General features: G+C 50.0%; 1 protein-coding gene across 6 annotated transcripts in view; it reads left to right on the plus strand.

The window, feature by feature from the left end:
* Nucleotides 1–20527, plus strand: part of LOC137367435 (lysyl oxidase homolog 3B-like) — a 218431-nt gene extending 197904 nt beyond the window's left edge. For all 6 annotated transcript variants that reach the window (XM_068028647.1, XM_068028646.1, XM_068028644.1 and 3 more), the window contains 2 exons: nucleotides 10137–10248; nucleotides 18905–20527. In XM_068028647.1, the coding sequence (XP_067884748.1) occupies nucleotides 10137–10248; nucleotides 18905–18978 (186 nt within the window). In that variant the 3' untranslated portion in view covers nucleotides 18979–20527. The remainder of the gene's footprint in view (nucleotides 1–10136; nucleotides 10249–18904) is intronic.
* The last annotated feature ends 6611 nt before the right edge of the window (nucleotides 20528–27138 follow it).

The following is a 27138-nucleotide window of genomic DNA, read 5'->3' on the forward strand; positions in this document are numbered from 1 at the left end:
GGGTCACACACTGTCCTTTGACACACTGGGACAGTGGGTCACACACTGGGACAGTGGGTCACACACTGTCCTCTCACGCTCTGGGACAGTGGTTCGCACACTCTCCTTTGACACACTGGGACAGTGGGTCACACTCTGTCCTCTCTCACTCTGGGACAGTGGGTCACACACTGTCCTTTCACACTCTGGGACAGTGGGTCACACACTGTCCTCTCACGCTCTGGGACAGTGGTTCGCACACTCTCCTTTGACACACTGGGACAGTGGGTCGCACACTCTCCTTTGACACACTGGGACAGTGGGTCACACACTGTCCTCTCACGCTCTGGGACAGTGGTTCGCACACTCTCCTTTGACACACTGGGACAGTGGGTCACACACTGTCCTCTCTCACTCTGGGACAGTGGGTCACACCCTATCCTTTCATACTCTGGGACAGTGGGTCATACACTGTCCTTTCACGCTCTGGGACAGTGGTTCGCACACTCTCCTTTGACACACTGGGACAGTGGGTCACACACTGTCCTCTCACACTCTGGGACAGTGGGTCACACACTGTCCTTTCATACTCTGGGACAGTGGGTCATACACTGTCCTTTCACACACTGGGTCAGTGGGTCACACACTCTGGGACAAGGGGTCACACACTGTCCACTCACACTCTGGGACAGTGGGTCAAACACTCTGGGACAGTGGGTCACACACTGTCCTCTCACACTCTGGGACAGTGGGTCACACACTGTCCTTTGACACACTGGGACAGTGGGTCGCACACTGTCCTTTGACACACTGGGACAGTGGGTCACACACTGTCCACTCACACTCTGGGACAGTGGGTCACACACTGTCCACTCACACTCTGGGACAGTGGGTCAAACACTCTGGGACAGTGGGTCACACACTGTCCTTTGACACACTGGGACAGTGGGTCACACACTGTCCTTTGACGCACTGGGACAGTGGTTCGCACACTGTCCTTTGACACACTGGGACAGTGGGTCACACACTGTCCTCTCACGCTCTGGGACAGTGGTTCGTACACTGTCCTTTGACACACTGGGACAGTGGGTCACACACTGTCCTCTCACACTCTGGGACAATGGGTCACACACTGTCCTCTCATACTCTGGGACAGTGGGTCATACACTGTCCTCTCACACTCTGGGACAGTGGGTCACACACTGTCCTTTCACACACTGGGACAGTGGGTCACACACTGTCCTCTCACACTCTGGGACAGTGGGTCACACACTGTCCTCTCACACTCTGGGACAGTGGGTCACACACTGTCCTCTCACACTCTGGGACAGTGGTTCACACACTGTCCTCTCACACTCTGGGACAGTGGGTCACACACTGTCCTTTCACACACAGGGACAGTGGGTCACACACTGTCCTCTCACACTCTGGGACAGTGGTTCACACACTGTCCTCTCACACTCTGGGACAGTGGGTCACACACTGTCCTTTCACACACAGGGACAGTGGGTCACACACTGGGACAGTGGGTCACACACTATCCTTTCACACACTGGGACAGTGGGTCTCACACTGTCCTTTCACACACTGGGACAGTGGGTCGCACACTGTCCTCTCACACTCTGGGACAGTGGGTCACACACTGTCCTTTGACACACTGGGACAGTGGGTCACACACTGGGACAGTGGGTCACACACTGTCCTCTCACACTCTGGGACAGTGGGTCACACACTGTCCTCTCACACTCTGGGACAGTAGGTCACACACTGTCCTTTGACACACTGGGACAGTGGGTCACACACTGTCCTCTCACACACTGGGACAGTGGGTCACACACTGTCCACTCACACTCTGGGACAGTGGGTCACACACTGTCCTTTCACACACTGGGACAGTGGGTCACACACTGTCCTCTCACACTCTGGGACAGTGGGTCACACACTATCCTTTCATATTCTGGGACAGTGGGTCACACACTGTCCTTTCACACACTGGGACAGTGGGTCGCACACTGTCCTCTCACACTCTGGGACAGTGGGTCACACACTGTCCTTTGACACACTGGGACAGTGGGTCACACACTGTCCTCTCACGCTCTGGGACAGTGGTTCGCACACTCTCCTTTGACACACTGGGACAGTGGGTCGCACACTCTCCTTTGACACACTGGGACAGTGGGTCACACACTGTCCTCTCACGCTCTGGGACAGTGGTTCGCACACTCTCCTTTGACACACTGGGACAGTGGGTCACACACTGTCCTCTCTCACTCTGGGACAGTGGGTCACACCCTATCCTTTCATACTCTGGGACAGTGGGTCATACACTGTCCTTTCACGCTCTGGGACAGTGGTTCGCACACTCTCCTTTGACACACTGGGACAGTGGGTCACACACTGTCCTCTCACACTCTGGGACAGTGGGTCACACACTGTCCTTTCATACTCTGGGACAGTGGGTCATACACTGTCCTTTCACACACTGGGTCAGTGGGTCACACACTCTGGGACAAGGGGTCACACACTGTCCACTCACACTCTGGGACAGTGGGTCAAACACTCTGGGACAGTGGGTCACACACTGTCCTCTCACACTCTGGGAAAGTGGGTCACACACTGTCCTTTGACACACTGGGACAGTGGGTCGCACACTGTCCTTTGACACACTGGGACAGTGGGTCACACACTGTCCACTCACACTCTGGGACAGTGGGTCACACACTGTCCACTCACACTCTGGGACAGTGGGTCAAACACTCTGGGAGAGTGGGTCACACTCTGTCCTTTGACACACTGGGACAGTGGGTCACACACTGTCCTTTGACGCACTGGGACAGTGGTTCGCACACTGTCCTTTGACACACTGGGACAGTGGGTCACACACTGGGACAGTGGGTCACACACTGTCCTCTCACGCTCTGGGACAGTGGTTCGTACACTGTCCTTTGACACACTGGGACAGTGGGTCACACACTGTCCTCTCACACTCTGGGACAGTGGGTCACACACTGTCCTCTCATACTCTGGGACAGTGGGTCATACACTGTCCTCTCACACTCTGGGACAGTGGGTCACACACTGTCCTTTCACACACTGGGACAGTGGGTCACACACTGTCCTCTCACACTCTGGGACAGTGGTTCACACACTGTCCTCTCACACTCTGGGACAGTGGTTCACACACTGTCCTTTCACACACAGGGACAGTGGGTCACACACTGTCCTCTCACACTCTGGGACAGTGGGTCACACACTGTCCTCTCACACTCTGGGACAGTGGGTCACACACTGTCCTCTCACACTCTGGGACAATGGTTCACACACTGTCCTCTCACACTCTGGGACAGTGGGTCACACACTGTCCTTTCACACACAGGGACAGTGGGTCACACACTGGGACAGTGGGTCACACACTATCCTTTCATATTCTGGGACAGTGGGTCTCACACTGTCCTTTCACACACTGGGACAGTGGGTCGCACACTGTCCTCTCACACTCTGGGACAGTGGGTCGCACACTGTCCTTTGACTCACTGGGACAGTGGGTCACACACTGGGACAGTGGGTGGGACAGTGGGTCACACTCTGGGACAGTGGGTCACACACTGTCCTCTCACACTTTGGGACAGTGGGTCACACACTGTCCTCTCACACTCTGGGACAGTGGGTCACACACTGTCCTCTCACACTCTGGGACAGTAGGTCACACACTGTCCTTTGACACACTGGGACAGTGGGTCACACACTGTCCTCTCACACACTGGGACAGTGGGTCACACACTGTCCTCTCACACTCTGGGACAGTGGGTCACACACTGTCCTTTCACACACTGGGACAGTGGGTCACACACTGTCCTCTCACACTCTGGGACAGTGGGTCACACACTATCCTTTCATATTCTGGGACAGTGGGTCACACACTGTCCTTTCACACACTGGGACAGTGGGTCGCACACTGTCCTCTCACACTCTGGGACAGTGGGTCACACACTGTCCTTTGACACACTGGGACAGTGGGTCACACACTGGGACAGTGGGTCACACACTGTCCTCTCACGCTCTGGGACAATGATTCGCACACTCTCCTTTGACACACTGGGACAGTGGGTCACACACTGTCCTCTCTCACTCTGGGACAGTGGGTCACACACTGTCCTTTCATAATCTGGGACAGTGGGTCACACACTGTCCTCTCACACTCTGGGACAGTGGGTCGCGCACTGTCCTCTCACACTCTGGGACAGTGGGTCACACACTGTCCTCTCACACTCTGGGACAGTGGGTCACACACTGTCCTCTCACACTCTGGGACAGTGGGCCACGCACTGTCCTCTCACACTCTGGGACAGTGGGTCACACACTGTCCTTTCATACTCTGGGACAGTGGATCACACACTGTCCTCTCACACTCTGGGACAGTGGGTCACACACTGTCCTTTCATACTCTGGGACAGTGGGTCAGACACTGTCCTCTCACACTCTGGGACAGTGGGTCACACACTGTCCTCTCACACTCTGGGACAGTGGGTCACACACTGTCCTTTCATACTCTGGGACAGTGGGTCATACACTGTCCTCTAACACTCTGGGACAGTGGGTCACACACTGTCCTTTCACACACTGGGACAGTGGGTCACACACTGTCCTCTCACACAAGGGACAAGTGGGTCACACACTGTCCTCTCACACACTGGGACAGTGGGTCACACACTGTCCTTTCACACACTGGGACAGTGGGTCACACACTGTCCTCTCACACTCTGGGACAGTGGGTCACACACTGTCCTCTCTCACTCTGGGACAGTGGGTCACACACTGTCCTCTCACACTCTGGGACAGTGGGTCACACACTGTCCTCTCACGCTCTGGGACAGTGGGTCACACACTGTCCTCTCACGCTCTGGGACAGTGTGTTACACACTGTCCTCTCACGCTCTGGGACAGTGGGTCACACACTGTCCTTTGACACACTGGGACAGTGGGTCACACACTGGGACAGTGGGTCACACACTGTCCTCTCACACTCTGGGACAGTGGGTCACACACTGTCCTCTCACACTCTGGGACAGTGGGTTACACACTGTCCTCTCACGCTCTGGGACAGTGGGTTACACACTGTCCTCTCACGCTCTGGGACAGTGTGTTACACACTGTCCTTTGACACACTGGGACAGTGGGTCACACACTGGGACAGTGGGTCACACACTGGGACAGTGGGTCACACACTGTCCTCTCACACTCTGGGACAGTGGGTCACACACTGTCCTCTCACACTCTGGGACAGTGGGTCACACACTGTCCTTTCACACACTGGGTCAGTGGGTCACACACTCTGGGACAAGGGGTCACACACTGTCCACTCACACTCTGGGACAGTGGGTCAAACACTCTGGGACAGTGGGTCACACACTGTCCTCTCACACTCTGGGAAAGTGGGTCACACACTGTCCTTTGACACACTGGGACAGTGGGTCACACCCTATCCTTTCATACTCTGGGACAGTGGGTCATACACTGTCCTTTCACGCTCTGGGACAGTGGTTCGCACACTCTCCTTTGACACACTGGGACAGTGGGTCACACACTGTCCTCTCACACTCTGGGACAGTGGGTCACACACTTTCCTTTCATACTCTGGGACAGTGGGTCATACACTGTCCTTTCACACACTGGGTCAGTGGGTCACACACTCTGGGACAAGGGGTCACACACTGTCCACTCACACTCTGGGACAGTGGGTCAAACACTCTGGGACAGTGGGTCACACACTGTCCTCTCACACTCTGGGAAAGTGGGTCACACACTGTCCTTTGACACACTGGGAGAGTGGGTCGCACACTGTCCTTTGACACACTGGGACAGTGGGTCACACACTGTCCACTCACACTCTGGGACAGTGGGTCACACACTGTCCATTCACACTCTGGGACAGTGGGTCAAACACTCTGGGACAGTGGGTCACACACTGTCCTTTGACACACTGGGACAGTGGGTCACACACTGTCCTTTGACACACTGGGACAGTGGGTCACACACTGTCCTTTGACACACTGGGACAGTGGGTCACACACTGTCCTTTGACGCACTGGGACAGTGGTTCGCACACTGTCCTTTGACACACTGGGACAGTGGGTCACACACTGGGACAGTGGGTCACACACTGTCCTCTCACGCTCTTGGACAGTGGTTCGTACACTGTCCTTTGACACACTGGGACAGTGGGTCACACACTGTCCTCTCACACTCTGGGACAGTGGGTCACACACTGTCCTCTCATACTCTGGGACAGTGGGTCATACACTGTCCTCTCACACTCTGGGACAGTGGGTCACACACTGTCCTTTCACACACTGGGACAGTGGGTCACACACTGTCCTCTCACACTCTGGGACAGTGGTTCACACACTGTCCTCTCACACTCTGGGACAGTGGTTCACACACTGTCCTCTCACACTCTGGGACAGTGGGTCACACACTGTCCTTTCACACACAGGGACAGTGGGTCACACACTGTCCTCTCACACTCTGGGACAGTGGGTCACACACTGTCCTCTCACACTCTGGGACAGTGGTTCACACACTGTCCTCTCACACTCTGGGACAGTGGGTCACACACTGTCCTTTCACACACAGGGACAGTGGGTCACACACTGGGACAGTGGGTCACACACTATCCTTTCATATTCTGGGACAGTGGGTCTCACACTGTTCTTTCACACACTGGGACAGTGGGTCGCACACTGTCCTCTCACACTCTGGGACAGTGGGTCACACACTGTCCTTTGACACACTGGGACAGTGGGTCACACACTGTCCTCTCACACTCTGGGACAGTGGGTCACACACTGTCCTCTCACACTCTGGGACAGTAGGTCACACACTGTCCTTTGACACACTGGGACAGTGGGTCACACACTGTCCTCTCACACACTGGGACAGTGGGTCACACACTGTCCTCTCACACTCTGGGACAGTGGGTCACACACTGTCCTCTCACACTCTGGGACAGTGGGTCACACACTGTCCTTTCACACACTGGGACAGTGGGTCACACACTATCCTTTCATAGTCTGGGACAGTGGGTCACACACTGTCCTTTCACACACTGGGACAGTGGGTCGCACACTGTCCTCTCACAGTCTGGGACAGTGGGTCACACACTGTCCTTTGACACACTGGGACAGTGGGTCACACACTGTCCTTTGACACACTGGGACAGTGGGTCACACACTGTCCTCTCACGCTCTGGGACAGTGGTTCGCACACTCTCCTTTGACACACTGGGACAGTGGGTCGCACACTCTCCTTTGACACACTGAGACAGTGGGTCACACACTGTCCTCTCACGCTCTGGAACAGTGGTTCGCACACTCTCCTTTGACACACTGGGACAGTGGGTCACACACTGTCCTCTCTCACTCTGGGACAGTGGGTCACACCCTATCCTTTCATACTCTGGGACAGTGGGTCATACACTGTCCTTTCACGCTCTGGGACAGTGGTTCGCACACTCTCCTTTGACACACTGGGACAGTGGGTCACACACTGTCCTCTCACACTCTGGGACAGTGGGTCACACACTGTCCTTTCATACTCTGGGACAGTGGGTCATACACTGTCCTTTCACACACTGGGACAGTGGGTCAAACACTCTGGGACAGTGGGTCACACACTGTCCTCTCACACTCTGGGAAAGTGGGTCACACACTGTCCTTTGACACACTGGGACAGTGGGTCGCACACTGTCCTTTGACACACTGGGACAGTGGGTCACACACTGTCCACTCACACTCTGGGACAGTGGGTCACACACTGTCCACTCACACTCTGGGACAGTGGGTCAAACACTCTGTGACAGTGGGTCACACACTGTCCTTTGACACACTGGGACAGTGGGTCACACACTGTCCTTTGACGCACTGGGACAGTGGTTCGCACACTGTCCTTTGACACACTGGGACAGTGGGTCACACACTGGGACAGTGGGTCACACACTGTCCTCTCACGCTCTGGGACAGTGGTTCGTACACTGTCCTTTGACACACTGGGACAGTGGGTCACACACTGTCCTCTCACACTCTGGGACAGTGGGTCACACACTGTCCTCTCATACTCTGGGACAGTGGGTCATACACTGTCCTCTCACACTCTGGGACAGTGGGTCACACACTGTCCTTTCACACACTGCGACAGTGGGTCACACACTGTCCTCTCACACTCTGGGACAGTGGGTCACACACTGTCCTCTCACACTCTGGGACAGTGGGTCACACACTGTCCTCTCACACTCTGGGACAGTGGTTCACACACTGTCCTCTCACACTCTGGGACAGTGGGTCACACACTGTCCTTTCACACACAGGGACAGTGGGTCACACACTGTCCTCTCACACTCTGGGACAGTGGTTCACACACTGTCCTCTCACACTCTGGGACAGTGGTTCACACACTGTCCTCTCACACTCTGGGACAGTGGGTCACACACTGTCCTTTCACACACAGGGACAGTGGGTCACACACTGGGACAGTGGGTCACACACTATCCTTTCATATTCTGGGACAGTGGGTCTCACACTGTCCTTTCACACACTGGGACAGTGGGTCGCACACTGTCCTCTCACACTCTGGGACAGTGGGTCACACACTGTCCTTTGACACTCTGGGACAGTGGGTCACACTCTGGGACAGTGGGTCACACACTGTCCTCTCACACTCTGGGACAGTGGGTCACACACTGTCCTCTCACACTCTGGGACAGTAGGTCACACACTGTCCTTTGACACACTGGGACAGTGGGTCACACACTGTCCTCTCACACACTGGGACAGTGGGTCACACACTGTCCTCTCACACTCTGGGACAGTGGGTCACACACTGTCCTTTCACACACTGGGACAGTGGGTCACACACTGTCCTCTCACACTCTGGGACAGTGGGTCACACACTGTCCTTTCACACACTGGGACAGTGGGTCACACACTGTCCTTTCACACACTGGGACAGTGGGTCGCACACTGTCCTCTCACACTCTGGGACAGTGGGTCACACACTGTCCTTTGACACACTGGGACAGTGGGTCACACACTGGGACAGTGGGTCACACACTGTCCTCTCACGCTCTGGGACAATGATTCGCACACTCTCCTTTGACACACTGGGACAGTGGGTCACACACTGTCCTCTCTCACTCTGGGACAGTGGGTCACACACTGTCCTTTCATACTCTGGGACAGTGGGTCACACACTGTCCTCTCACACTCTGGGACAGTGGGTCACACACTGTCCTTTCACACACTGGGACAGTGGGTCACACACTGTCCTCTCACACTCTGGGACAGTGGGTCACACACTGTCCTCTCACACTCTGGGACAGTGGGTCACACACTGTCCTCTCACACTCTGGGACAGTGGGTTACACACTGTCCTTTCATACTCTGGGACAGTGGGTCACACACTGTCCTCTCACGCTCTGGCACAGTGGGTCACACACTGTCCTCTCACGCTCTGGGACAGTAGGTCGTACGCTGTCCTTTCATACTCTGGTGCAGTGGGTCACACTCTCTGGGACCGTGGGTCACACACTGTCCTCTCATGCTCTGGAACAGTGGGTCACACACTGTCCTCTCATGCTCTGGGGCAGTGGGTCGCACACTCTGGGGCAGTGGGTCACATACTCTGGGGCAGTGGGTCACACACTGCACTCTCACACTCTGGGACAGTGGGTCACACACTGTCCTCTCATGCTCTGGGGCAGTGGCTCACAAACTCTGGGGCAGTGATTCACACACTCTGGGGCAGTGGGTCACCCACTGTCCTCTCACGCTCTGCGGCATTGGCTCACACACTCTGGGGCAGTGGGTCACACTCTGGGACAGTGGGTCACCCACTGTCGTCACACACTCTGGGGCAGTGGGTCACACACTCTGGGGCAGTGGGTCACACACTCTGGGGCAGTGGGTCACACACTCTGGGGCAGTGGGTCACACACTCTGGGACAGTGGGTCACACACTGCACTCTCACACTCTGGGACAGTGGGTCACACACTGCACTCTCACACTCTGGGGAAGTGGGTAACACACTGTCCTTTCACACTCTGGGACCAATGGGTCAGACAGTGTGCTGTGATTGGACATTAATGTTTGGGCTTAATTGACAGGTTGTGATTAACCCGAACCATGAGGTGTCCGAGAGTGACTTCACCAACAATGCCATGAAGTGTAATTGTAAATACGATGGACATCGAATTTGGATGCACAACTGTCACATAGGTAACTGCTTTCCTCCATAATTATCTGCTATTGGTCACCTGCCTCCACATAAAGTTCAAAGGAGAACTGGTGGATGTGGTGTGTTTGGATTTACAGAAGGCTTTTGATAAGGTCCCACACAAGAGGTTAGTAAACAAAATTAGAGCACATGGGATTGGGTGAAATATACTGCAATGGATTGAGAATTCAGAAAATCAAGAGTAGGAATAAATGTGTGATTCTCAGGAGGGCAGGCTGTTACTAGTGGGATACTGCAAGAATCAGTGCTGGGGCCACAGTTGCTCACAATCCAAATAAATGATTTGGATGTGGGACCAAATGTAATATTTCCAAATTTGCTGATGACACAAAACTAGATTTGGAACCTGGAGAGGCGAAGTGAGTGGACAAGAACATGTCAAATGGAATTTAATGTGAATAAATGTGAAGGTATCCACTTTGGTAGAAGATGCAGAAACATTCCAGTAATAGCTGTAAATCAGGAGGTGGAAGGAAGAGAGGAACTTGGTGAAATTACAGTCACCAAGGAAGCGGTTCTGATCAAACTGATGGAGCTGCGGGCTGACAAGTCCCCGGGTCCTGATGGGCTTCATTTTAGGGTCTTAAAAGAGGTGGCCAATGAGGTAGTAGATGCGTTGGTGTTAATTTTTCAAAATTCACTAGATTCTGGAAAGGTTCCATCAGACTGGAAAGTAACAAATATAACCCCTCTATTCAAGAGGCGGGGAGGCATAAAACAGATAACTATAGGCCAGTTAGCTTGACGTCTGTCTGTCGTAGGGAAAGTGTTAAAATCAATCATTAAGGAAGCTATAGCTGGGCACTTAGAAAAACTCAAGGTAATTGGGAATAGTCAACATGGTTTTGTGAAAGGGATATCATGTGAAATCAAATTATTGGAGTTCTTTGAAGGAGTAACATGCGCTGTGCATAAAGGGGAGCCCGTTGACATACTGTACTTGGATTTCCAGAAGGCATTTGACAAGGTGCCACATAAAATTTATTGCGCAAAGTAGGGGGTAACATATTAGCATGAATAGAAGATTGGCTGGCTGGCAGAAAACAGGGAGTATGCAAAAATGGGTCCTTTTCTGATTGGCAGGATGTGATGAATGGAGTTCCGCAGGAATCTGTGCTGAGGCCTCAACGTTTTACAATTTATATCAATGAACTAGATGACAGGAGCGATGGCATGGTAGCTAAATTTGCAAATGACACAAAGATAGGTAGGAAAGTATGTTGTGAAGAGGATATAAGGAGGTTGCAGACTGATATAGATAGGGTGAGTGGGCAAAAATCTGGCAGATGGAGTATAATGTGGGAAAATGTGAAGTTGTTCACTTTGGCAGGAAGAATAAAAAAGCAGAGTATTACTTAAACGGAGAATGACTGCAGAATTCTGAGGTGCAGAAGGATCTAGGTGTTCTAGTGCATGAGTCACAAAAAGTTAGTATGCAGGTACAGCAAGTAATAAAGAAGGCTGATGGAATGCTATCCTTTATTATGAGAGGAATTGAAAATAAAAGTAAGGATGTTATGCTTCAGTTATACAGGGCATTGGTAAGACCACATCTCGAATACTGGGTGCAGTTTTGGTCTCCTTATTTAAGGAAGGATGTAAATGCGTTGGAGGCGGTTCAGAGGAGGTTTACTAGATTGATACCTGGAATGAATGGGTTGTCTTATGAGGAAAGGTTGGACAGACTGGGCCTGTTTTCACTGGATTTTAGAAGAGTGAGGGGAGACTTGATTGAAGTTTATAAGATCCTCAGCGGTCTTGACAAGGTGGATGTGGAAAGGATGTTTCCTCTTGTGGAGAGTCCAGAACTAGGGGGCACTGTTTTATAATTAGAGGTTGCACTTTTAGGACAGTGATGAGGAGACATTTTTTCTCTGAAGGTTGAGTGTCTTCGGAACTCTCTTCCTCAGAAGGAGGTAGAGGCGGGGTCATTGAATATTTTTAAGGCGGAGGTAGATAGATTCTTGATAAGCAAGGGGGTGAAAGGTTATCGGGGGTAGGCGGGAATGCAGAGTAATCAGTTCAACCATGAACTTATTGAATGGTGGAGCAGGCTTGAGGGGCCGAGTGGCCTGCTCCTGTTCCTAATTCCTATGTTCGTATGGTGAATTTTTGGAATTCATTACCCCAGAGGGCTCTGGAAGCTCAATCATTGAGTATGTTCCAGACAGAAACCAATAGATTTCTGGATCGTAGTGACATCAAAGGATGTGAGGATAGTGTGGGAAAGTGGCATTGAGGTAGATGATCAGCCATGATCTAATTGAATGGCAGAACAGGCTGGATGGGCTGAATGGCCTACTCCTACTCCTGCTCCTATCTTCCTATGTTCCTAATCCATGTTTTCCTTCACCTTTGAGCTGATATACATCTCACACTATCCCCATCCGGGCAACTGCAAACCTTAAATATTTGTGTTAAAATGGTGCAGCTCCCCTTCCATTGGATGTCATTGCGTAGATGAATGGAGTGCTTGAAGCAGTGAGAAATCCAGCTCTCCATATTCTCACATGGGTACAGAGGCAACATAGATTCACCAGAATGAGATCAGAACTGAGCAGTTATACCCATCAGGAAAGATTGAACAGGCTGGGAAGAGAGAGGGTAGAGAGTGAATGATGGGGAAAGAGGTTACTGATGGAGTGATAGCAGGGAGAGGTCAGCGATGGAGTGATAGAAGGAAAATAGAGGTTAGAGATGGAGTGATTAGAGGGAAAAGAGAGATTAGAGATGGAGTGATAGAGGGAAAAGAGAGGTTAGAGATGGAGTAATAGAGGGAAAAGAGAGGTCGGAGATGGAGTTATAGCGGGAAAAGCGAGGTTAGAGATGGAGTGTTAGAGGGAAAAGAGAGGTTAGAGATGGAGTGTTAGAGGGAAAAGAGAGGTCGGAGATGGAGTGATAGAGGGAAAAGAGAGGTCGGAGATGGAGTTATAGCGGGAAAAGCGAGGTTAGAGATGGAGTGATAGAGGGAAAAGAGAGGTTAGAGATGGAGTGATAGAGGGAAAAGAGAGGTTAGAGATGGAGTGATAGAGGGAAAAGAGAGGTTAGAGATGGAGTGATAGAGGGAAAAGAGAGGTTAGAGATGGAGTGATTAGAGGGAAAAGAGAGGTCGGAGATGGAGTGATAGAGGGAAAAGAGGTCGGAGATGGAGTGATAGAGGGAAAAGAGAGGTTGGAGATGGAGTGATAGAGGGAAAAGAGAGGTCGGAGATGGAGTGATAGAGGGAAAAGAGAGGTTAGAGATGGAGTGATTAGAGGGAAAAGAGAGATTAGAGATGGAGTGATAGAGGGAAAAGAGAGGTTAGAGATGGAGTGATAGAGGGAAAAGAGAGGTCGGAGATGGAGTGATAGAGGGAAAAGAGAGGTTAGAGATGGAGTGATTAGAGGGAAAAGAGAGATTAGAGATGGAGTGATAGAGGGAAAAGAGAGGTTAGAGATGGAGTAATAGAGGGAAAAGAGAGGTTAGAGATGGAGTGATAGAGGGAAAAGAGAGATTAGAGATGGAGTGATAGAGGGAAAAGAGAGGTTAGAGATGGAGTGATAGAGGGAAAAGAGAGGTTAGAGATGGAGTAATAGAGGGAAAAGAGAGGTTAGAGATGGAGTGATAGAGGGAAAAGAGAGATTAGAGATGGAGTGATAGAGGGAAAAGAGAGGTTAGAGATGGAGTGATAGAGGGAAAAGAGAGGTTAGAGATGGAGTGATGGAGGGAAAAGAGAGGTTAGAGATGGAGTGATGGAGGGAAAAGAGAGGTTAGAGATGGAGTGATGGAGGGAAAAGAGAGGTTAGAGATGGAGTGATTAGAGGGAAAAGAGAGGTTAGAGATGGAGTGTTAGAGGGAAAAGAGAGGTCGGAGATGGAGTGATGGGGGAAAAGAGAGGTTCGAGATAGAATGATAGATGGAAAAGAGAGCTTAGCGATATCGTGATAGAGGGAAGAGAGAGATTGTAGAGATGGAGTGATAGAGGGAAAAGAGAGGTCAGAGATGGAGTGATAGAGGGAAAAGAGAGGTTACAGACAGAGTGATAGATGGAAAAGAGAGGTTAGAGATGGAGTGATGGAGCGAAAAGAACATAAGAACATAAGAACTAGGAGCAGGAGTAGGCAATTCAGCCCCTCGAGCCTGCTCCGCCATTCAATACGATCATGGCTGATCTCATCTCGACCTCAACTCCACTTTCCTGCCTGTTCTCCATAACCTTTAAACCCATTACTAGTTAAAAATCTGTCTATCTTCTCTTTAAATTTACTCAATGTCCCGGTATCCACCGCACTCTGGCGGAGTGAATTCCACAGACTCATGACCCTTTGAGAGAAGTAATTTCTCCTCATCTCTGTTTTAAATCTGCTACCCCTTATCCTAAAACTATGACCTCTCGTTCTAGATTGCCCCACAAGAGGAAACATCCTCTCTAAGTCTACTTTGCCAATTCCCTTAATCATCTTATACGCCTCAATTAGATCTCCTCTCATTCTTCTAAACTCTAGAGAGTAAAGGCCTAAACTGTTCAATCTCTCCTCATAAGACAAACCCCTCATCTCTGGAATCAATCTAGTGAACCTCCTCTGAACTGCCTCCAATGCAACTACATCCTTTCTCAAGTAAGGGGACCAAAACTGTACGCAATGCTCCAGGTGCGGTCTCACCAGTGCGTTGTACAGTAGCAGCAACACTTCCCTACTTTTATACTCTATTCCTTTAGCAATAAATGCCAAAATTCCATTTGCCTTCCTTATCACCTGCTGTACCTGCAAACTAGTTTTTTGTGATTCAAGCACGACACCCAGATCCCTCTGCACCGAAGTACTCTGAAGTTGCTCTCCATTTAGATAATAATTTGCCTTTCTATTCTTCCGACCAAAATGGATAACCTCACACTTATCCACGTTAAAATCCATCTGCCAAATTTTGGCCCATTTATCTAATCTATCCATATTCATTTGTAGATCTCTCATTTCTTTATTGCAACTTACTGTCCCACCTATTTTAGTGTCATCTGCAAATTTGGCTATAGTACCTTCTATCCCTGCATCCAAGTCATTTATATAGATTGTAAATAGTTGGGGCCCGAGGACCGAACCCTGTGGCACCCCACTAGTTATATCTTGCCAACCAGATTGGGCCAGATGGGATTTATCCTAGGATTCTCTGGGAAGCCAGGGAGGAGATTGCAGAGCCTTTGTCCTTGATCTTTATGTCGTCATTGTCGACAGGAATAGTGCCGGAAGACTGGAGGATAGCAAATGTTGTCCCCTTGTTCAAGAAGGGGAGTAGAGACAGCCCTGGTAATTATAGACCTGTGAGCCTTACTTCGGTTGTGGGTAAAATGTTGGAAAAGGTTATAAGAGATAGGATTTATAATCATCTTGAAAAGAATAAGTTCATTAGAGATAGTCAGCACGGTTTTGTGAAGGGTAGGTCGTGCCTCACAAACCTTATTGAGTTTTTCGAGAAGGTGACCAAACAGGTGGATGAGGGTAAAGCCGTGGATGTGGTGTATATGGATTTCAGTAAGGCATTTGATAAGGTTCCCCACGGTAGGCTATTGCAGAAAATACGGAAGTATGGGATTGAAGGTGATTTAGAGCTTTGGATCAGAAATTGGCTAGCTGAAAGAAGACAGAGGATGGTGGTTGATGGTAAATGTTCATCCTGGAGTATAGTTTCTAGTGGTGTACCGCAAGGATCTGTTTTGGGGCCACTGCTGTTTGTCATTTTTATAAATGACCTGGATGAGGGTGTAGAAGGGTGGGTTAGTAAATTTGCGGATGACACGAAGGTCGGTGGAGTTGTGGATAGTGCCGAAGGATGTTGTAGGGTACAGAGGGACATAGATAGGCTGCAGAGCTGGGCTGAGAGATGGCAAATGGAGTTTAATGTGGAAAAGTGTGAGGTGATTCACTTTGGAAGGAGTAATAGGAATGCAGAGTACTGGGCTAATGGGAAGATTCTTGGTAGTGTAGATGAACAGAGAGATCTTGGTGTCCAGGTACATAAATCCCTGAAAGTTGCTACCCAGGTTAATAGGGCTGTTAAGAAGGCATATGGTGTGTTAGCTTTTATTAGTAGGGGGATCGAGTTTCGGAGCCACGAGGTCATGCTGCAGCTGTACAAAACTCTGGTGAGACCGCACCTGGAGTATTGCATGCAGTTCTGGTCACCGCATTATAGGAAGGATGTGGAAGCTTTGGAAAGGGTGCAGAGGAGATTTACTAGGATGTTGCCTGGTATGGAGGGAAGGTCTTACGAGCAAAGGCTGAGGGACTTGATTAGAGATACAGCACTGAAACAGGCCCTTCGGCCCACCGAGTCTGTGCCGAACATCAACCACCCATTTATACTAATCCTACACTAATCCCATATTCCTACCAAACATCCCCACCTGTCCCTATATTTCCCTACCACCTACCTACACTAGTGACAATTTATAATGGCCAATTTACCGATCAACCTGCAAGGCTTGTGGGAGGAAACCGGAGGACCCGGAGAAAACCCACGCAGACACAGGGAGAACTTGCAAACTCCACACAGGCAGTACCTGGAATCGAACCCGGGTCCCTGGAGCTGTGAGGCTGCGGTGCTAACCACTGCGCCACTGTGACTTGAGGTTGTTTTCGTTGGAGAGAAGGAGGAGGAGAGGTGACTTAATAGAGACATATAAGATAATCAGAGGGTTAGATAGGGTGGATAGTGAGAGTCTTTTTCCTCGGATGGCGATGGCAAACACGAGGGGACATAGCTTTAAGTTAAGCGGTGATAGATATAGGACAGATGTTAGAGGTAGTTTCTTTACACAGAGAGTAGTAGGGGCGTGGAACGCCCTGCCTGCAACAGTAGTAGACTCTCCAACTTTAAGGGCATTTAAGTGGTCATTGGATAGACATATGGATGAAAATGGAATAGTGTAGGTCAGATGGTTTCACAGGTCGGCGCAACATCGAGGGCTGAAGGGCCTGCACTGCGCTGTAATGTTCTAATTCTAAAAAAAAACAGAAAAAGACCCATTTATTCTGACTCTCTGTTTTCTGTTGGTTAGCCAATCCTCTATCCAAGCTAATAAATTGCCCCTAACCCCATGTGATCTTACCTTGTGCATTAACCTTTTGTGCAGCACCTTATCAAATGCCTTCTGGAAGTCCAGATATACTGCATCTACAGGATCCCCTTATCCACTTTACTTGTTACAGCTTCGAAGAACTCTAGCAAATTAATCAAACATGATTTACCCTTCATAAAACCATGCTGACTCTGATAGATTGCGTTTTGACTTTCGAAATGTCCTGTTATTACTTCCTTAATAATGGATTCTAACAATTTCCCAACAACAGGTGTTAAACTAACTGCTCTATAGTTTCCTACTTTCTGCCTCCCTCCCTTTTTGAATAAGGGCGCTACATGAACTTTTTTCCAATCCACTGGATCCTTTCCCGTATCCAGAGAATTTTGGAAGAGAGGTTAGACATGAAATGATAGAGGGATAAGAGAGGTCAGAGATGGAGTGAAGGGGGATAGAGAGGTTATAGAGTAAGTGATAGAGGGAAAGAGTATGTAGAGGTGGTGATAAGTAGAGAGAAAATAAAGGTTAGGGATGGGCTGATAATTGGAGAGGAAAGAAATGTGGCCCATTTATTGATTTTTGCCTTGTGATGTTTTTAGATTCAGGAAGCTGTATATGTTACTGATCTACCAGTTTGTTAGCTCAGTCCCAGCTCCCTCCCCGCTCCCAATATCCCTTAATCCTCAGATAAGTAGCTCTGTCCCTTTTAAACACCTGAATTGATCCTGTATCTTTGGACTGGGGCAATGCTCCCATGTTCTAATTTCCTTTCCTGGATTCCCAATGAACTGGTTAGTCCTAATCCTAAAATTCTGCATCCTGGATTCCCTCTCAAGCTCCTTAACCGCCCCCCCCCCCCCCCCCCCCCCATCGCCAGGAAATATAATCCGGGTTCACCTCTTCTCATAGCTCCCATCTAGGTTCCAGCCACGATCCTGGTGCCTGCTCCCTATAGACTCTCTCCGGACTCCAATAATCTGCACATCTGACTCCGAGACTGGGTCAGACTGAGGACTGACTTCCTGAGATTGAGGCATGGGACTGATTCGTAAAATGACACAGTTTAGGAGGCCATTCAACCCATCATGTCTGTGCCAGCCCGATGAAAGAGCTATCCAATTAATTCCATTGCCCCTACTATTCTCCCATAGCCTGGCAACTTCTTCCTCTTCAAGTATTCATCCCTTTTATATAACAGAAATCATTGATGGGATGTGCTCATTTCTGCTGAGGCCAGCAGTTGTGACCCATCTCTAACTTGCTCAATGGATAGTTTCATGTCAACACGACTGAGACTAGCTTCCAAATCCAGATTTTTATTAATTAATTAACTGAATGCAAATTCCACCAGCTGCCATTGCAGGATTTAAACCCATGCCCCCCTCCATTACTAACTCAATCACATTACCCACTACACCACCATCTCCCTTTCAAAGGTTACTATTGAATCTGCTTCCACCACCCTTTCAGGCAGCGCATTCCAGATCACAACAACTCACTGTGTAAAAAAAAAATGTTTTCTTTCTCTCGTCTGCCAGTTTGTTTGTCAATTACCTTCTTTATTTTTCTGCTTTCTTCTCCAGGTGATGCTTTCAGTGAAGAAGCAGAGAGGGAGTTTGAGAAGTATCCTGGACAGCTAAATAATCTAATTCCCTAAGCACTGTCCCAGCACCGTCTCACCAGGGAGTTCGCCCTTTCAACCATCTCCATGCTAGACTCCTCCTGGTTTGAACCTAGGACTCGTCTCTCTCCCAAGAAACAAACTCCCTTCATCCCCTCTAAACACCGAACTAGAACCTGAATATTACCCGCTGGGTATGAGACAGTGCCCGATGCTAGGTACTGGATTGCTGTGCTCCTCATTAAACAGACAAGTGTTTTTTTTTTGCTTAACACACAGCTGGAGTGAGGTGAAATACAGGGACTCTCACACAGTACTCCAATAACAGCACTGTGGGAGCACCTTCACCACATGGACTGCAGTGGTTCCAGAAGGCAGCTCACCACCACCTTCTCAGGGCAACTAGGGATGGGCAATAAATGCTGGCCTTGACAGCGATGCCCACATTCCAAGAATGGGGGAATCACAGACACAGACCCCTGTACCATCACTTTGTGTGTGTGTGTGTGTGAATCACAGACACAGACCTCTGTACCATCACTTTGTGTGTGTGTGTGAATCACAGAAACAGACCCCTGTACCATCTCTGTGTGTGTGTGTGGGAATCAGACACAGACCCCTGTACCATCTCTGTGTATGTGTGTGTGTGGGAATCACAGACACAGACCCCTGTACCATCTCTGTGTATGTGTGTGTGTGGGAATCACAGACACAGACCCCTGTACCATCTCTGTGTATGTGTGTGTGGGAATCACAGACACAGACCCCTGTACCATCTCTGTGTATGTGTGTGTGGGAATCACAGACACAGACCCCTGTACCATCACTTTGTGTGTGTGTGTGAATCTCAGACACAGACCCCTGTACCATCACTGTGTGTGTGTGGGAATCACAGACACAGACCCCTGTATCATCACTGTTTGTGCATGTGTGTGTCTAGGTGGGGGGAAATCACACAGACCCCTGTATCATCCACAGTGTGTGTTGGGGGTGGGGGGGAATCACACAGACCCCTGTATCATCACAGTGTGTGTGTGTGGGGGGGTGGGGGGGATCACAGACACAGACCCTGTACCATCACTGTGTATGTGTGTGGAAATCACAGACACAGATCTCTGTCCCATTACTGTGTGTATGTGTGTGAATCACAGACTGTGTGAAATCCCAGACGCAGACACCCACCCCTTGTGACCTGTTTCTGTCCATTGTGTAATATGTGCCAGAGGTTGAGATGACATAGGATTGCCAATCCCCTCAATACAGAGGTCCCTGGCAGGGATTGCTGCTTGTGATAATGCCCCCATTCTTGTCTGGTAGAGACATTGTGATCACTGTGCAATACTCCTCCCTGATGAGGAGTTCCCCACACCTCCCCAGGTAACCTGGCTGTAAGGGCCTCCAATACCCTACAAAGCATAGACACACAGGGGAACCTCCCTCCGCAACAAGCTGCAGTGTTGAAACCTGACAAAAGTTCAATAAAGTTTTTCTTTACTGAATTTGAGAGTTTATATGTAATTTACTAACCTTTTTCTAACTGTAATTTAGTATCAGCCCAAATCTATAATTAAAAGTTTCAATAAAATTTTGCAGTTTTTTTTACCTTTTGAAAGTTTGGCAGTATTCCTGTCTAAAAGGCACCACCTCCTCCCATCGCCAGTGATAGTGTATATGTGTATATGTGATAGTGATATGTGTATATGTGATAGTGTATATGTGTATATGTGATAGTGTATATGTGAGCATTCGCTTAATGTTAGAAGTTCAGATGATGCACGAGCAATCTCACCCAGCAATAGGCTAATGAGAAATCTGTGCTGCTATCTTGCAAATAATAATAGTCTGTCTCTCCCTCCATCTCCAGTGCCTCAGTCTGTCTCTCCCTCTATCTCCAATCCCTCTGTGTGTCTCTCCCTCCATCTCCAGTCCCTCAGTCTGTCTCTCCCTCTGTCTCCAGTCCCTCTGTGTGTCTCTCCCTCCATCTCCAGTCCCTCATGTCTGTCTCTCCCTCTGTCTCCAGTCCCTCTGTGTGTCTCTCCCTCCATCTCCAGTCCCTCATGTCTGTCTCTCCCTCTGTCTCCAGTCCCTCTGTGTGTCTCTCCCTCCATCTCCAATCCCTCTGTGTGTCTCTCCCTCCATCTCCAATCCCTCTGTGTGTCTCTCCCTCCATCTCCAGTCCCTCAGTCTGTCTCTCCCTCTGTCTCCAGTCCCTCTGTGTGTCTCTCCTCCATCTCCAGTCCCTCAGTCTGTCTCTCCCTCCGTCTCCAGTCCCTCAGTCTGTCTCTCCCTCCGTCTCCAGTCCCTCAGTCTGTCTCTCCCTCCGTCTCCAGTCCCTCAGTCTGTCTCTCCCTCCGTCTCCAGTCCCTCTGTGTGTCTCTCCCTCCATCTCCAGTCCCTCTGTGTGTCTCTCCCACCATCTCCAGTCCCTCTGTGTCTCTCCCTCTGTCTCCAGTCCCTCAATCTGTCTCTCCCTCCATCTCCAGTCACTCTGTGTGTCTCTCCCTCCGTCTCCAGTCCCTCAGTCTGTCTCTCTCTCCATCTCTGGTCCCTCAGTGTGTCTCTCCCTCCATCTCCATAGTGTCATAGAGTTATGCAGCACAGAAACAGGCCCTTTCGGCCCATCGTGTATGTGCTGGTCATCAAGCATCTAACTATTCTAATCCCATTTTCCAGCACTTGGCCCATAGCCTTGTATGCTATGGCATTTCAAGTGCTCATCTAAATACTTCTTAAATGTTGTGAGGGTTCCTGCCTCCACCACCTCTTCAGGCAGTGCGTTCCAAATTCCAACCACCCTCTGGGTGAAAACAGTTTTCCTCAAGTCCCCTCTAAACCTCCTGCCCCTTACCTTAAATCTATGCCCCCTGGTTCTTGACCCCTCCGCTAAGGGAAAAAAGTTTCTTCCTATCAATGCCCCTCATAATTTTGTATACCTCAATCATGTCCCCCCTCAGCTTTCTCTGCTCTAAGGAAAACAACCCTAACCTTTTCAGTCTCTCTTCATAGCTGAAATGCTCCAGCCCAGGCAACATCCTGGCGAATCTCCTCTGCACCCTCTCCAGTGCAATCACATCCTTCCTATAGTGTGGTGACCCGAACTGTACACAGTGCTCCAGCTGTGGCCTAACTAGTGTTTTATACAGCTCCATCATAACCTATCCGTTCTTATATTCTATGCCTCATGGTGTCTCTGTCTGTCTCCCATCCTTTAGTGCCTCTCTCCATCTCTAATCTGTGTGTCACTATCCATCCGTATAGCCCCTCAGTGTCACTTTAATCTCAGAAATCCTGCACGGGTTGACGCAGTGAGTTTGAGGAAGTTTATTGATGGAATGACCCAGCCCTGGATACAGCAGTGTTTTCCCACTTGGATAATACACACTAATCAGAGCACCTCAGCCTTGTACCAAACTGTCACTGCAGTGGAGAATGACCGTTAGATGTGGGCTGATTTCTTTCACACATCTCACAACTTACAATACAGACTTGGTGTTTCAGTCCTGGGCCGCTCCGCTTCTAAAGAGTTTAGAGTGTTTGCATAGACTGGACTTGTTTTCCCGCGAGGATAGAAGATTAACGGGTGATCTAATCTAGGTTACGATGATCAAAGGATTCAATAGGGTCTCTGGAGAGAAACTGTTTCCTCTGGTGGAGAGGGGATGGAGGGGGGTTGGGGGGGGGGTGGGGGGAATAACCTGAAAATTAGAGCCAGGCTGTTCAGGGAGGAAATAACGAGGTGGATTGATGAGGGTAGTGCAGTAGATGTTGTCTACATGGACTTTAGTAAGGCATTTGACAAGGTTCCACATGGCAGACTGGTCATTAAAATGAAAGCTCATGGGATACAGGGCAATGTGGCAGGATCCAAAATTGGCTCAGTGACAGGAAACAAAGTGTAATGGTCAATGGATGTTTTTGCAAATGGAAAGCAGTTTCCCGAGGCGTTCCACAGGGCTCAGTGTTGAGTCCATTGCTGTTTGTGCTATATATTAATGATTTGGAATTAAATATGGGAGGCATGATTGAGAAATTTGCAGATGACACAAAAATTGGCCGTGTAGTTGATAGTGAGGAGGATAGCCGTAGACTCCAGAATCATAGTCATAGAGTCTTACAGCATAGAAACAGGCCCTTTGGCCCACCGCGTCCGTGCCGACCATAATGCCTATCTATACTAATCCCACCTGCCTACATTATTTCCATATCCCTCTATGCCTTGCTCATTCAAGTACCTGTCCAGATGCCTCTTAAATGTCGCTACTGTTCCTGCCTCCACCACCTCCTCAGGCAGCTCATTCCAGATACCCACTATTCTTTGTGTGAAAAATTTACCCCTTTGATCCCCTTTAAACCTCCTCCCTCCCGCCTTAAATATATGCCCTCTAGTTTTAGTCACCCCTACCATGGGAAACAGACTCTGGCTATCTACCCGATCTATGCCTCTCACAATTTTATATATCTCTATCATGTCCGCTCTCAGCCTTCTTCGCTCCAGGGAAAACAGACCCAACCTATCCAATCTCTCTTTATAACTCAAGCCCTCCAAACCAGGCAACATCCTTGTGAATCTTTTCTGCACCCTCTCTAGCTTAATCACATCTTTCCTGTAGTGCGGCGACCAGAACTGCACACAGTACTCCAAATGCAGCCTAACCAACGTTAAGTACAACTGTAACATGACATCCCAACTCTTGTACTCAGTGCCTCGGCTGATGAAGGCCTTCTTCACCACCCTGTCTACCTGTGTTGCCACTTTCAGGGAACTATGTACTTGCACCCCAAGGTCTCTCTGCTCAACAACACTCCCCAAGGCCCTGCCATTCACTGTATATGTCCTGCCCTGGTTTAACTTCCCAAAATGCATCACTTCGCACTTGTCTGCGTTAAATTCCATTTGCCAATCCCTTGCCCACTTTCCCAGTTGATCTATATCCTGTTTTAACCTTAGGCAACCTTCTTCACTGTCCACTATACCACCAATTTTGGTGTCATCTGCAAACTTACTAATCATGCCCCTTACATTCACATCCAAGTCATGAATAAATATGACAAACGACAGAGGGCCCAGCACCGATCCCTGCGGCACACCACTGGTCACCGGCCTCCAATCTGAAAAACAACCCTCCACTACCACCCTCTGCCTCCTATCACCAAGCCAATTTTGTATCCAATTTGCTAGCTCACCCTGGATCCCATGTGTTTGAACCTTCTGGACCAGCCTGCCATGTGGGATCTTGTCAAAGGACCATATAATGGTTTGGTTGAGTGGGCAGAAAAGTGGCAAATGGAATTCAATCCAGAAAAGTGTGAGGTAATGCATTTGGGGAGGGCAAACAAAGCGAGGGAATACACAATAAACAGGAGGATATTGAGAGGGGTAGAAGAAGTGAGAGACCTTGGAGTGCATGTCCACAGGTCCCTGAAGGTGGCAGGACAGGTAGATAGAGTGGTGAAGAAGGCATATGGAATGCTTTCCTTTATTGGCCGAGGTATAGAATACAAAAGCAGGGATGTAATTCTGGAACTGTATAAAACGCTGGTTTGGCCACAGCTGGAGTATTGCGTTCAGTTCTGGTCACCACATTACAGGAAGGACATAATTGCTCTGGAGAGAGTACAGAGGAGATTTACAAGAATGTTGCCAGGGCTTGAAAGTTGCAGCTATGAGGAAAGATTGGATAGGCTAGGGTTGTTTTCCTTAGAACAGAGAAGGCTGAGGGGTGACTTAATTGACGTGTACAAAATTATGAGGAGCCTAGATAGAGTAGACAGGAAGGACCTGTTTCCCCTAGCGGAGAGGTCAATTACCAGGGGGCACAGATTTAAGGTGATTAGTAGGAGGATTAGAGGGGATATGAGGGAACACTTTTCTCACCCAGAGGGTGGTGGGTGTCTGGAATTCACTGCCAGGATCGGTGGTGGAGGCAGAAACCCTCAACTCATTTAAAAGGTACCTGGACATGCACCTGAAGTGCTGGAACCTGCAAGGCTACGGACCAGGTGCTGGAAGGTCAGATTAGCACGGACGGCTATTTTTTTCAGCTGGTGCAGCCATGATGGGCTGAATCGCCTCTTTCTGTGCCGTAACCTTTCTATGGTTCTATGGGTGATGTCAGCAAGCACTTCATCACTGAAAGGGGAGTGGAAATTTGGAACTCTCTCCCCCAAAAACTGTAAATGCTGGGGGTCAACTGGAGATTTCCAAACTGAAATTGATAGATTTTCATTAGAGAAGGGTGCTAAGGGATACGGAACCTAGGCAGTGAATGGAATTAAGATACAGATCATACATAAACTAATTGAATGGGGGAACAGGCTCAAGCAGCTGAATGGTGTCCTAGTGAAGCTGAGATATTATAAAGGGTTCGGTTTGGATTTGTGAGGATTCTTCGATGGAATATTTCCTCTTAATAATATAGTTTTCAGTAATTGTCACTGGTTTATTGAATAAAGTTGAAGTTCTTGTGACTTCTTAAGGCTTGTAACTGTGCTGTATTGCCAGATTCACGGTGTCTATTTATCACCAGACGCAACCAAATAATGCATCTCCCACCACAGTCTGTGACGCGTGCTCCAGTGACATGACTCTAATAGCTGGCTTTAAGAGGCTGAGGTCAAGTCAGTTGCTTCCTAGGCTTGTTCTTTAGTACTCGGCCAGCTCGGTCAGTAGTGGTGCTACCGAGCCACTCTTGGTGATGGACATGGAAGTCCCCCACCCAGAGTACATTCTGTGCCCTCGCCACCCTCAGTGCTTCCTCCAAGTGGTGTTCAACATGGAGGAGTACTGACTGACTCATCAGCTGAGGGAGGGCGGTAGGTGGTAATCAGCAGGTGGTTTCCTTGCCCATGTTTGACCTGATGCCATGAGACTTCATGGGGTCTGGAGTCGATGTTGAGGACTCCCAGGGCAACTCCCTCCCTACTGTATACCACTGAGCTGCCACCTCTGCTGGGTCTGTCCTGCCGGTGGGACAGGACATACCCAGGGATAGTGATTGCAGTGTCTGGGACATTGTCTGTAAGGTATGATTACGTGAGTATGACTATGTCAGGCTGTTGCTTGACTAATCTGTGGGACAGCTCTCCCAACTTTGGCACAAGCCCCCAGATGTTAGTCAGGAGGACTTTGCAGAGTCGACAGGTTGAGTCTGTACAACCTTTAACAAACGCAGGTGAGGTTTCACCGAGTACAACATTCCGGCAATGAAGAGACCACATTCTCCAGGGTGGAATTCCAAGCCTGGGTGGAATTCCAAGCCTGCTCGGAATTAATGACTCTCCTGTTGAGCAACTCAGGCCCAGAGCTCTGTTTGGAAGAGAAAATACAAGAGGCAGGGTGTTCTCAGGCCAGTGGCAATTCAGCAGACTCTCAAGGCTTCTGTCTGCTGCTCACTGTCGGAAATTGGATTTATTGGCTTCACTGCCTGTTTGCTCCAGGTTGAAAGTGAATGGTGCCAGTGTTTGGTCGTGAGATTTTCCAACACCGAGTCCTGGACAGATCCGTGGAGGATGGAGACGTGACTCTCATTTCAGCTGAGATTGCAGATCTCTTCCTCCCTCCCCCCCTCCCTTCACCTCTCTCTTCCTCCCTCCACCCCTCCCTTCCTCCCTCCCTCCACCTCTCTCTTCCTCCCTCTCTCCACCCCTCCCCCTCCTCCCTCTCTCCACCCCTCCCCCTCCTCCTCCCTCCACCCCTCCCCCCCTCCTCCCTCCACCCCTCCCCCTCCTCCCTCCACCCCTCTCTTCCTCCCTCCACCTCTCCCTTCCCTTCCTCCCCTCCTCTCTTCCTCCCTCCACCCCTCTCTTCCTCCCTCCACCCCTCCCCTCTCCAACCCTCTCTTCCTCCCTCCACCCCTCCCCCCACCCCTCTCTTCCTCCCGCCACCCCACCCCTCCTCTCTCCACCCCTCCCCTCCTCTCTTCTCTCCACCCCTCCCCTCCTCTCTTCTCTCCACCCCTCTTCCTCCCTCCACCCCTCTTCCTCTCTCCACCCCTCCCCTCCTCTCTCCACCCCTCCCCTCCTCTCTCCACCCCTCCCCTCCTCTCTCCACCCCTCCCCTCCTCTCTCCACCCCTCCCCTCCTCTCTCCACCCCTCCCCTCCTCTCTCCACCCCTCCCCTCCTCTCCTCTCCTCTCTCCACCCCTCCCCTCCTCTCTCCACCCCTCCCCTCCTCTCCTCTCTCCACCCCTCCCCTCC

The sequence above is a fragment of the Heterodontus francisci genome, chromosome 1 (assembly GCF_036365525.1).
Source record: "Heterodontus francisci isolate sHetFra1 chromosome 1, sHetFra1.hap1, whole genome shotgun sequence".
Taxonomy (NCBI): domain Eukaryota; kingdom Metazoa; phylum Chordata; class Chondrichthyes; order Heterodontiformes; family Heterodontidae; genus Heterodontus; species Heterodontus francisci.